This window comes from Neoarius graeffei, chromosome 5 (genome assembly GCF_027579695.1).
Source record: "Neoarius graeffei isolate fNeoGra1 chromosome 5, fNeoGra1.pri, whole genome shotgun sequence".
In the NCBI taxonomy this organism is placed as follows: domain Eukaryota; kingdom Metazoa; phylum Chordata; class Actinopteri; order Siluriformes; family Ariidae; genus Neoarius; species Neoarius graeffei.
Window position 1 is genome coordinate 65445122 of NC_083573.1, and position 13529 is coordinate 65458650.

At 39.8% G+C, this 13529-nt stretch overlaps 1 protein-coding gene across 1 annotated transcript in view; it reads left to right on the forward strand.

The window, feature by feature from the left end:
* utp11 (UTP11 small subunit processome component) overlaps positions 1-12842 on the forward strand; it is a 32407-nt gene extending 19565 nt beyond the window's left edge. Inside the window, exons 4-8 of the mRNA XM_060922255.1 lie at positions 1360-1473; positions 1635-1728; positions 1858-1988; positions 11179-11289; positions 12361-12842. Of these exons, the coding sequence (XP_060778238.1) occupies positions 1360-1473; positions 1635-1728; positions 1858-1988; positions 11179-11289; positions 12361-12444 (534 nt within the window). The 3' untranslated portion in view covers positions 12445-12842. The remainder of the gene's footprint in view (positions 1-1359; positions 1474-1634; positions 1729-1857; positions 1989-11178; positions 11290-12360) is intronic.
* Positions 12843-13529: the final 687 nt, after the last annotated feature.

Below are 13529 nucleotides of genomic sequence, written 5' to 3' on the forward strand. Positions count from 1 at the left end.
GCACAATCGTTCCGATCTGAAAAGACAGCATGGAAGCTATGGTCTAAAGGCTCGCCTGAGTTAGGGAGCCAATCAGAGAGTGGGGAGGGGTGGAAAGACGGTGACGCGTACTACTCGACAAACGGAAACTTGTAGTTTATTTGGGACTGTTTACGGATCACATTTAACATGGCGGCGAGCGATACGAACCAAACTTTCGATCAAGCTTTAGACACTGTTCTGAATAGTTTAGAGCGAAAATTTGTTTTAAAAAATCTCTTCGTCGCTCTAACTATGTCACCGGGTACAACTGCCATGATTGGCCATGGGCTACGTATACGCCAAATGATAGACATTTGCAACGTCAAATAAACGGCCGTTGACAATCGTAAACTACACCTCCCCTACGAGAAATTCAATAGGCGGATTCCAGACCATATTTCACTTGTGATATGGTCTGGTGTTAACCAGACTAGAGGCGTGTAGTATCAAGTTGTCTATAAGCCGTGTACGACGAGATTGAGTGGAATAACTTTTATTTTATCCACATTCACTGGATTTTGAGAAACAGAGCATTTTTATTTTTTGCAAATTCGATAAATAAAAACTTTTATACAAAACGTCCGACAAAATCATTTCTGCTTAGAATGTAAACAAACCGGCGAAATGACAGTAGCAATTTGTGAAAAATGTGGTGATAATTCTTGAATAATTAAAAAAAATATATTCCTACCACCAAATACTTTTCCATATTTTGTTGCTTTTCTGTGTAGTTTTGGGGTTTTGTTTTCGAGTAGAGTTTTTATTTCGTCCTCGGTTGATTCAGCAACGCGCTCCACCGTTGTTTTTCTCTACTCATGGGATATGAGCTGATAGCCTAGTAGTAGAGTAGCCAATCAGAGCGCACGATTGCTCATATCCAGTAAGAGAATAATTACTAATATTCAGGTTTTGTATTGTTTTGAATTAGCAGTCTTCAAATGATATTGACTGAGAAGCATGCATTCCCATTTGTCATGTAAGACCGGTTATGCAGGATATAAGCACTTGAAATAGTTTATTGCCTGTATCTTCTCTCCTGGTGATTGGTTGATGCATATTTCATACTGTGCCATTCATCGAATGAGTAATGTACGTCTTGGGCAACAGCAGCTCTTTCATATATTGTTACTTCTGTGGGATGTGTGATGTTTTGTAACTCCTCTTTCTCTTCTGGGCTCTTTTTCTGCAAGTGCAAGTTGGTATAAGAAATTTAAGTTGTTTTTGGAGTATTATTGTGATTTAGATGTTTAAAAGTGTTATGACTACGCTTTTTGAAAGAATGCTAATCAGAGTGATGCTGAAATGAGGGTGCTTAATGTTGAGTTTCTCCTTGGTTAGGATGGAGTGCATGTGATTAAACAGAAAGAGGAGCAGATGACGGAGGAACAGAAGAAAGTCATGAGAACTCAGGACATTGGATATGTGGAAATGAAGAGAGTGGCTGAGTCTAAGGTAAAGAAGGCACTTCATCATGAGCTCATATCAGCATGGTTGAGAATGATCGGTTACTGTGTCTCCAGTTGACCACTGTATTTTACAAAAGGCTGTCGTTTTATTTTGGTGAGACTGAATATTTTTTTGGGGAAAAAAAACATGTTTTGGATTTTCTACAGAAAATCGAAAGATTAAAGGGCGAACTGCATCTTCTGGGCGTCGAGAGTAAACAGAAAAAAACCCACACCTTTTTTGTGGACACCAAAAAAGAAGGTAAGTGTGAAACCTGGTGAATGTTTGGCAGGCAAATTAAGATTGTAACTTAATTTTTCAACTTTCAGATCAGTAAACCTTCTTCTAGGTTTAAGTAGAACTAAAAGCATCCCTTTGTCTCTCTGATAGTGGAGGATTTTAACCTGGCCAAACACCTGAATACCATCCCGGAGCTGGTAAAGAGAACCTATAACAGACCTACACTGGACATGCTGGTGAACACGAGGATTGTGGGTGCTGCGAGCCGAAAAAATATAAAGGTTAGTACCAGTAACAAAATCTTCAAGATTTGAAGGGAATTATTATTATTATTATTATTAGTATTATTATTAATAATATTTTTTTTTTTTGTACAGTCGACATAAAAACGCATCACATGCAGATTTTTATGCTGTTCTCTTGAAGCGTCACTCATCTTTAATTTGAACACGCGGCCTGTAATGAGAATTCATGTACTGCATTCTAAACCTCTGTTAAGATTCAAGAGATTTGTCACATTCATAGTTAGACATGTACAACAGCAGTGAAATGACATTGGAACAACTCCGACATGTGTGGAAATGGCAAATGTAAAGCTGTATATCAGTATAAAATTAAATAAAGGGGGGAAAATATAAAATAAACCTATATACAGAGAAAAGTAACAATATCACTATAATAATGCTAATATAAGCTATAGTTAGGTCCATATATATTTGGACACTGACACACATTTTGTTTTTTTTACCTGTTTACTGAAAGATATTCAGGTTATAGTTATATAATAGACATGGACATAAAGTCCAGACTTTCAGCTTTCATTTGAGGGTATCCACATTAAAATTGGATGAAGGGTTTAGGAGTTTCAGCTCCTTAACATGTGCCACCCTGTTTTTAAAGGGACCAAAAGTAATTGGACAATTGACTCAAAGGCTATTTCATGGGCAGGTGTGGGCAATTCCTTTATGTCATTCTCAATTAAGCAGATAAAAGGCCTGGAGTTGATTTGAGGTGTGGTGCTTGCATTTGGAAGATTTTGCTGTGAAGAAAACATGCGGTCAAAGGAGCTCTCTATGCAAGTGAAACAAGCCATCCTTAAGCTGCGAAAACAGAAAAAAACCCATCCGAGAAATTGCTACAATATTAGGAGTGGCAAAATCTGCAGTTTGGTACATCCTGAGAAAGAAAGAAAGCACTGGTGAACTCATCAATGCAAAAAGACCTGGACGCCCACAAAAGACAACAGTGGTGGATGATCGCAGAATAATTTCCATGGTGAAGAGAAACCCCTTCACAACAGCCAACCAAGTGAACAACACTCTCCAGGAGGTAGGCGTATCAATATCCAAATCTACCATAAAGAGAAGACTGCGTGAAAGTAAATACAAAGGATTCACTGCACGGTGCGAGCCACTCATAAGCCTCAAGAATAAAAAAAGCTAGATTGGACTTTGCTAAAAAACATCTAAAAAAGCCAGCACAGTTCTGGAAGAACATTCTTTGGACAGATGAAACCAAGATCAACCTCAACCAGAATGATGGAAAGAAAAAAGTATGGTGAAGGCGTGGTACAGCTCATGATCCAAAGCATACCACATCATCTGTAAAACACGGTGGAAGCAGTGTGATGGCTTGGGCATGCATGGCTGCCAGTGGCACTGGGTCACTAGTGTTTATTGATGATGTGACACAGGACAGAAGCAGCCGGATGAATTCTGAGGTATTCAGAGACATACTGTGTGCTCAAATCCAGCCAAACTGATTGGTCGGCGTTTCATAATACAGATGTACAATGACCCAAAACATAAAGCCAAAGCAACCCAGGAGTTTATTAAAGCAAAGAAGTGGAATATTCTTGAATGGCCAAGTCAGTCACCTGATCTCAACCCAATTGAGCATGCATTTCACTTGTTAAAGACTAAACTTCAGACAGAAAGGCCTACAAACAAACAGCAACTGAAAACCGCTGCAGTAAAGGCCTGGCAGAGCATTAAAAAGGAGGAAACGCAGCGTCTGGTGATGTCCATGAGTTCAAGACTTCAGGCAGTCATTGCCAACAAAGGGTTTTCAACCAAGTATTAGAAATGAGCATTTTATTTACAATTATTTAATTTGTCCAATTACTTTTGAGCCCCTGAAATGAAGGGATTGTGTTTAAAAATGCTTTAGTTCCTCACATTTTTATGCAATCATTTTGTTCAACCCACTGAATTAAAGCTGAAAGTCTGAACTTCAACTTCAACTGCATCTGAATTGTTTTGTTCAAAATTCATTGTGGTAATGTACAGAACCAAAATTAGGAAAATGTTGTCTCTGTCCAAATATTTATGGACCTAACTGTATATACAAGGAAATAAACAATTTGCAAGTGTCAGGGTTCTAGCTAGACCAAAATATCAGTGTAGTGGCACCAGTCATAACGGCCAGGGATTCAGGGGCCGCCTTAGGCCCCCAAAAAGCTCACGGGTTCTACATGCTCGGAGATGCATTCTAGAGCAGTGTTTCTAATGGGCCACGAAGCGCCATCTAGTGGGCCGTGAAATTTTTTCAAGTTTGAAGCCAAATAGTTCAGGATGTTGTAGGGTCCCAAATCCAGTAGCTGGTTTGCTGTATACTTTTCAAGTGGAATAAATACATTTATGGATAAATTAAGAACAACAAGCCTTTATTTTGTCACATTTAACCCGTGCATGCGCGCGTGCACAGAGAGAGAGAGAGCACGTGCGCAGCGGGCTGAATAAATAAATGTTTGTGGGTAAATTATATGGATCTGTGATGCTTACTGGAAGAGTAGAGCAGGGAGGATTGGGAATCGAGCGGCTGTGGTTTGTTTACACCCGATACTAAAACTTGTAGTGTCCTCGCAACCATCTCAAAGACACGGACAAAAAGCCTAGAAACAACTCCTTACCCGGGCAAAAATGATACTGGATTTATCTTGTAGTGTCCTGATCACCAGATCTTTAACCAGCCACATATAAAAAGTTCTACTCCTCATTGCTCTTCTAGGTTTTCGTCTGTGTGTCCGTGTCTGCAGCACCAGGTAGTTTGAAATGTCAGGGAAATCAACAGATGGATAATTTTCCAACTCGTAATGAATGAGTGAATAACCTTTTTTATTTAAAGACGATAAGTTGATCAGCGGGTGGCACGGTGGTGTAGTGGTTAGCGCTGTCGCCTCACAGCAAGAAGGTCCTGGGTTCGAGCCCCGGGGCCGGCGAGGGCCTTTCTGTGTGGAGTTTGTATGTTCTCCCCGTGTCCGCGTGGGTTTCCTCTGGGTGCTCCGGTTTCCCCCACAGTCCAAAGACATGCAGGTTAGGTTAACTGGTGACTCTAAATTGACCGTAGGTGTGAATGTGAGTGTGAATGGTTGTCTGTGTCTATGTGTCAGCCCTGTGATGATCTGGCGACTTGTCCAGGGTGTACCCCGCCTTTCACCCGTAGTCAGCTGGGATAGGCTCCAGCTTGCCTGCGACCCTGTAGAAGGATAAAGCGGCTAGAGATAATGAGATGAGATGAAGTTGATCAGCAGAGCTGATGGGGTCGTGCATGTACAGATGCAAACAATTACAAATATGAAAGACAAAATGTACACAATCTTTTTAATAAAACCCTTAAATCTGTTGATTATTTGTTACTTATTTTCACATTAGACCTGGCGACTTGTCCAGGGTGTACCCCGCCTTTCGCCCGTAGTCAGCTGGGATAGGCTCCAGCTTGCCTGCGACCCTGTAGAAGGATAAAGCGGCTAGAGATGATGAGATGAGATTTTCACATTAAGTTAATTAATAGTATACATAACTATTGTCTTTTGTATTTAGTTACAGCTACAATAGAATCAAAATTTATTCTACTGATGTCAAATTTAGCCAGTAAATTTTTCTTTCATAGGAAAAATCCTTCTTTGATGGCATGTAAGGATCTATCCCATTGAGTAGTTTCTATATCCACTTCTTTTTGGTTTTAATAACAAGTCCTGGGCTCTGTAGGTGCAATGGGCTTACCAAATCAGTCTCATCAAATCAGTCTCATAAATTCATTAATCAGTCTCATAAATTAATTGTATCTAATAGTTTATAGCTAAACTATTAAAATCAATCAAATCAGTCTCATGGAAAAAGACGTCAGTCTCATAAATTCATTAACAAAATGGGTGAAGGCAATTAGAGTTCTTTTCTTGATCGAGGTTGACACTTCAGTGAATATTGTAACAATAAACAGGACACAGTTTATTCCAAAGATACCATTTATTGAAATAGCCGACGGGAATTAGCAGACTAATACTGATCAGATATAGCAACAATAGCAGCCAAGGAATAATTCAATATAAATGATGATACAATATATACAAAATATACACAAAAGAATCAGTAGTGTGTATGATAATTGAGGCACTAATGGTGATCAGAAGTAATAGGGCGAGTGGATGTTAAAATGTGATGGGGAAAATCACATGGTTTTGTGTGTGTGTGTGTGTGTAATGCATGAGCCGTGCCAGGCCGTGCCTACAAGGAGAGCGCGTGAAAATTTTAAGACAAGGGAATCTGGAGTTTGAACTAGCCTCGGTTAAAAAGCGAGAGAGAGAGCGAGCATGCACAATCTAACTAAACAGTAAACAAAGTAAATCAACAACACACAGTCTAAGACCGACTTTCATGTGAATCAAAATGTGTAAATTTAAATCATAAATTAATTCAAATAAACAACACTGTTCACGTTAACTAGCTACAAGTAAAACTAACAAACTTTGCCCAGATGCTAGCCTTACTCATTGGCGATAGAGGGGTGCCTTCTCTGGGATAGCGTGGGACGCAGATCCGGGAAGAAAACAGTTTTGCTCCTTACTCGGGGTGATCGCTCTTATTAGCGATTGGAAATGCCTTCTGTTATCTGGGATAGCGCGGGACGTGGATCCAGGAAGAAGGCGGTTTTGTTCCTTCAGCTTGTCAGCTGGAGATCCTCGGTCGTCCGATGATCTAGAAAGAATCTTGTTTATAATTCATCGACGTTGGAAAAGGGATCCGATCGCCTTTTCTCTTTGGAATACTGCGTGGGCTACAGTAACTAATCAGTTCAGCTGTTATTACAACTCTGCGAAGGTCAAATACATTGAACTTTGGCTAAAGTCTGGTATCAGTAGTTCGTTCTTTGTTCTCTGTCCTTCTGTAGCGCCAATGCATCAGCTTCTCTCTTTCACGTGTGGAATCCACCAGAGAGCGGATCCACGGCCAGAGAGACAGAATTTCGGTCCCGCCGCGACTTTAAAGCCGTCGTGACGTCACTGTACCTGGTATCCGGTGTCATCTCTGTCCTATACCGTTACAGGGAGTCAGAGGAAGGGGCGGAGATAGAACATGGTGTCGAGTACAGAGATTGGTGTGTTCAAACTGGTTGTGAAAGGGTTACCATGGTTATGGGCATGGCGGCCGTCCCTACAGCTCCCATCTGTCACAGGGAGTGATGCTGCATCACGTTAATACACTTTTTACAATAGATTATTAGATTCTAATATAATAAATAGATGAGCCAAAATAATTGGGGATCTTTTGTAATGGGCCTTGACTTGTTACAGGTATGAATAGGTGGGCCTTAAAGCAGAAAAGGTTGAGAACCCCTGCTCTAGTGCATTTCCTGGCACTTGCAGGCCTCCCTAAAAATCACTCTTTTGGTAATATTAATGAGATTTATTTATTTGTCTGTTTGTTTGCCAAAAGTTGCTGTGATTGTTTTTGATTGAAGACTTTATTGTAATTAATATTCAACTATATTAGTGACACATTTATGGAATAAGAATGAAACGACCAGTTGATGTTCACTGAGTGTCAGTCACCTTTATTTTCAGCTTCAACCATTCAATTATAACACATGACTATCCAGATCTAACTCGAGGACTGGCACATATTACATGCATGGTGTCTAAGCGCCTCTTAACATGGATGGCACTTTACTGTGAACACAGCATAAGGAAGGAGGTAAACCGGACTAGCATGATCAGTGACCATCTCCACATGGAACTACTCAGGCAGCGATGCACTGAGTGCTTACCTGGATGGAGATGGAGTCTGTCCGGATGTAGAACATTCGCATGGCGGTGCACTGTTGCCACCGCATGGGGATAATGAGAAAATTAAAAGACCACATTTTCAAGATTGACAAGTCTTTTTATTAGTGTAGTGGCAACTTTTACAGGCGTGTCAGCAATATTGTGGGCATAGCAGTAAGGAAACATTGTGTATCGGCCCGATACGCTGAAAAGGCCGAGTTAGAATGCTGAGTGTATAGACAGTTTGCATTGTAAAGGTGCTGAGGTGCAAAAAGATGCAGGTGCAGGATGTGTGTTATGTAGCTTTGTAAGTGTTTATGGTCCATATTGCCTGGGGGAAGAAACTCCTTCTCGGTCTTGGCCATGATAGAGCAGACACACTTGCCAGAGGGCAGCCACTGAAACAGTTTGTGCTTTAATGATCTGGTTTGCTCTGGACATTGCCTTGTGTAGATGTCTTGGAGGCAGGGCAGCACTATCCTGGTCATGTGTTCAACGCTGTGGAGATCTTGAATTTCCTCAGCGATACAGGCACTGCCTTGCCTTCTTCACCAGGGTGGTGGTGTGTGCAGACTATATCCGGTCCTCAGAGATGTGAACTCCAAGGTACCTATAGCTGCTCACTTTCTCCACCAGGATCATGTAGGTCCTGAGTGGCGTGCAGTGGAGCTTCTGCCTCCTAAAGTCTACCACCATCTTCTTAGTCTTGGAGACATTCAGGTTGTAGAGAGTCCTTAGTGTATGCAGGGGAAGACAAATGACTAACCTGTCTATCCAGAAAAAGATGATTACATGTCCAGGCTATGAGAGTTTCCTGGTAGACAAGTTGCCTCAGTAGGCTAGCACAGTGGTTTTCAAAGTGCGGGCCACCAGGGGGCGCTAGAGGGGCCTCAGAAAGTTGGAGGGACGATAACAAAAAAATTGCGAAAAATATATATACTTTTTTAAAATAATTATTATTAAATATATTGTAATTAGTTTTTTTTAATCATTATAAAATATAATTATTAATAATAATGCATCATATCGAAACGTTTACCATGCTCATCTCTCCAATTGCCTGTGACGTTGCGGTTTGCGCCATTTATCAAGCTGCTTTGCTCCTCAAGCTAGCGTATTGCTAGCGCAAAATGGACAGGTTTTTGAAGAAGAGACCGAAGGAACAAACCAACAGCCTTGCTGTGGAGGACACTGCTGCGAAAAAACTAAGAAGTCCTGGCCAACTAAAATCCGAAAATATGAGGCAGCATACATTAAGTATGGCTTTACAGCCATACAGAAAAATGGCCATGATTGCCCGAAATGCGTCCTCTGTCTGGAGACCCTGTCAAACGAGTGCTTAAAACCTTCGAAACTTCAGCGTCACTTGGTACAAAAACATCCGACAGATGCCGAAAAAACAGTAGATTTCTTCAGATGCAAAAAAGAGCATTTGGTCAGGCAATCTGCTGCATTCACCCAGCAAGCTACTGTCCCCGAGCGGGCCCTGAAGGCATCAGTTTTAGCCTCGTACCACATTGCTCGTGCTAAAAAACCTCACTCAATTGGAGAAGATTTGATTTTACCAGCCACCAAAGACATTGTCTGAGAATTGCTTGGTGAGGATGCTGCCAAAAAAAAATCAATGCTGTCCCACTCTCTGATAACACCGTGAGCCGACGGATTGGTGACACGGCTCAAGACGTATCTGCTCAGCTGTTGGAGCAGGTGAGAGCCAGCGAATACTTCGCACTTCAGCTGGATGAGAGCACAGATTTATCCAATGAGGCCCAACTGCTTGTGTACATCAGATTTATTTCACAGGAAAGATTTGTGGAGGAAATACTTTTTGTAAAGCACTTGAAAGAAGAACTACTGGGAAAGACATTTTTCAAGTTTTGGACGATTACATCGAGTCTGATGGATTGGACTGGACCCGTTGTGTGGGGGTATGTTCGGACGGAGCCACGGCAATGACCGGGAAGATCAGTGGAGTGACCGCTCTCATTAAGCAGAAGGCCCCGCATGTAGTGGCCACACACTGCATGCTCCATCGCGAGGCACTGGTCGCAAAAAGGATGGATAACGTGTTGAATCAGGTACTACAGGAGGTTATACAGTTTATTGTTCGGTGTGAAAATATTTGTGTTGAAAACATGTTAGTTAATAATATTCTTATGCTAAACAAATGTAACAATTATTGAATAAAAGTAAGAGAAAACATTCTAAAAGTTGATGTTTCTTTACATATTTTGTAGCATTGTCTGTGGGTTTGCAAAGGGGGTCCCCGGCCAGAAGCTAATGCTGTTTGGGGGGCCTTGGCATGGAAAAGTTTGGGAACCCATGGGCTAGCAGTCACCAGCGTGGTGGCTTTTTTTTGTTTTGTTTTGTTTTTTGTTTTTCTTCCCTCCTCCTGTTCACAAACCAGAAAAAAAAATCATTACTTACTATTGACTTCCACAAAACAAAAGTTTGTATTTGTTTTGTATATTTAAGCAAAATGTGCTTCATGTTTGTGTGACACACCACAATGTAGTAACTGTAGTGCATGCTATTATGATACAAGTCCAACCGCCTACTGCACCACGCACATAAGCTTTTACTATTCCAGTTAATTAATTTGCAGGGATAACATATGACCTTTTCAGCGTCGAGAACAAGCAGGTATGTGGAAACGCTGACAAAACCGATCAATGTAAAGTGCACTGTGAAGCGGTCGTATAGCTCCAAACAAAATACAGCGAGCATAACTTGCAAAATTACAATAGCCAGACTTGCATATTACTTTTGAGAGATTTGAATATTAAACAACACAGTTCACAGCCAAACGTTCGCCAACAACCTCAGGATATTATTTATTTATTTATTTATTTTATTTTTTGGTCAAAGATACAAGTATAATGTGCTACTTTAGAAAAGGATAATGACTGGCCATGTCGTCCTCTATACACAGGTTTATATACTTGTGTGTCTGTATTCCGTATTCATGCACTTACTTAATTAGTTTGTCATACTTTCTTACATTGTTAGCTACCACTCTTTATCCTATTCAGTTAGGTTTCTGGGCAACCAAAACATGGCACTGAGCAGCACATTTTCACCTAAACATTGATCTCGTGTCTTCTTCCTATTCCTCACTGGTATAGAACAAGTCTTGTTAGGAGGTGTAAAACATGCCTTTTTTGTAACTTATGCTTATACTATACAATTAGATTAAAGTTGAAAATGTCATAAGGATTTTTAAGCATGAACACCTGTTGTTGAGAGTCAAGTTTGAAATTGTTAGTCGTGTTACGATTGCTTATCTTTTCCCATCTTTTCTTATTTGCTGTTTTTATGGCATTTTGATTGGTGTACTGTATTTTTGCATTTTTCCCCAGGGTCTGTTTGTTATAGTTGTGTTTGTTGTGTGTTTCTGGTGTTCATTAATTCATATTTGAACACTACAGAAACTGGCCAGACAGCGAAAGGCTCAGTATAGGCAGCTATCAGAGCGTATTGACCGAGAGAAAAAAATGTTCGTCATCAGTCAGAAGATCCAGACTCGTAAAGACCTTCAGGTGAGTCCACCACTCCACAAAGTAGTTTACATACATACACACATGCGTAGAGCACAACGTCATTGTAATTAATTAAATATAAAGTTGGTGCTAAAATGTTAAGCACTGTAAGTCTTCTCCTATAATGCCTGAGGAGATTGGAGAATATACAGCAAGGAGTCTGAGACACTCGTCAACACAGAACCTCTCCAAATCCTTCAGGGTCCCAGGTCCTCTATTGTCTTCCTCTCTTCAGCTCACGCCATGTTTCAGTGGGTTTTTGGTTGGTGGACTGTGATGGCCATTTCTAAAGCTTCATCTTGTGGTCACTGAACTGTTTTTGTTGGGATTTATACGTATAATTTGGATCAGTTGCCTGCTATAAGATCCAGCAATGACCCCAGCATCTTGCCAGAGGGAGCTAGATCACCCCAAAGTGCTACCGTACCATCGTCTGTAAATATCAACCATGCGATCCTTGGAGAAATTTTTGCTTCATTGCTGGTGTACTTAGAAATTATTACCCTAACGGTAGATATGAGCATTTTCAGGCATCTAGCTATTATTTCATAGCCATTGCCTGATTTATGAATGTCAACACACTTTTTTTTTTTTTTTTTAAATAATCTTATTTGAGTCTCTAACCTTCCACTTATTGATGGATTCAAGGAAATTTGGCCTCTTGTATGTACACCCCAGAGAAACAGGAAGTTATTGGTTACTGCTTAACAGTTCCTAAACTCTCAGGTGAACTTGAAAGTATAAATGGAAGCATGCTTCAGTGATATTTTTTATTTCATTTTTTCACTCAAAATTCTAGGGATGCCAATAATTGGTGGAACGTTTTCTTTCTTTTAAAAAAAAAGTTTACTTGAATTAAAGATTAGATTTCCATAGTCTCAGTGTGAGATTAAGCTAATTAACCACAAAACATTCTTCATAATTATGATTTCTAAACCCATTTATTACCAAGGGTGCCAATAATTCTGGAGCTGGTCCTTGTAATAATTTTTTTTTCTTCAGATTCTCTGTGGGTTGAACATTCCTAAAAGTTTACTGATTGACATGTGGGTTGTGTTTCATTACGAACAGGACAAGACAAAGAAAGTAAAAGTGAGGAATGAGACGCCCACTGCTCCTGCCATCTACAGATTTGAGGCCAAAAGGAAAAGATAACGCACTTTTCTCACACCACTGGATATGTATTACTTACAGGAGAGACATTCACATGCTTAAAACTATACACAACTGAGATCAAGCCCAAGCCTGAGTTGATATGTATGCTTTTAATCTACTGCATGTAGGCATACATAGAGTGGGCTTTCAGATCGACTGGGGACGTGACATGTCAGCTACCTGTAGATTTATTTTTGGTTACACTGCCCACTCCCAACACATACAAGCAGGAATTTGGTTGCAGCCTTCATTTTTGAAAAGCTGCTGTTTTGTTGTGTGTGTGTGATAGATAGATAGATAGATAGATAGATAGATAGATAGATAGATAGATAGATAGATAGATAGATATAGTAATTGAGCTTGTGGTTTGTACTGAAATAAAACCTTGTGTAATAAAATTGTGTAGTTATTAAGAATTATCAGTAGGTGGCAGTAGCATATCTTGCTGGCATAATAAATGCTTTTTGGTGGAGACAAATAAGAAGGAGCAACATTTCTGCCGTTTTAAAAACTTTTTAGTACAATATAATTTTATTGGTTCATGCCAAAATTTAGTTAAAAAAAATTATTTTTAATGAGCTTATTTTGATGACCTGGAAGCACAGACCATGGAGCTCTATAAAGATGTTTTTGTAGAGATGCTGGACAATGATTCAACTTATTAACAATATTTTTATTTTAATTAATTCTGATATATTAATAATTGAGCCCAAGTAGGTGGAGTTTATCCGAGCTAGCTTTGTGTTAATTATTACAGTTCTTGAAACTAATTATTATTTCAATTGATTGTGTTTAGTATTAAGTTTTAATTGCAAAAAGATGCATTTCATTAAATTTGCACAAAGCTGTTTAACAAAAATATTAATATTTATGATGGAAATCATACAGTGGACATGTTTCGTAGTGAGAGGCTGTTCTGTAAAATTCACATGTGTGTGTGTGTATAGCCATGGCTCTTTCTGGTGTGTGTGTGGGGGGGGTTGTTTGTTTGTTTGTTTGTTTGTTTTTCCTTTTCTTTAACCAGACCTGAAGATTTAAAAAAAAAAAAGAAGTAATTGTAGAATTAAATCTGTTTCTGGGCGGTT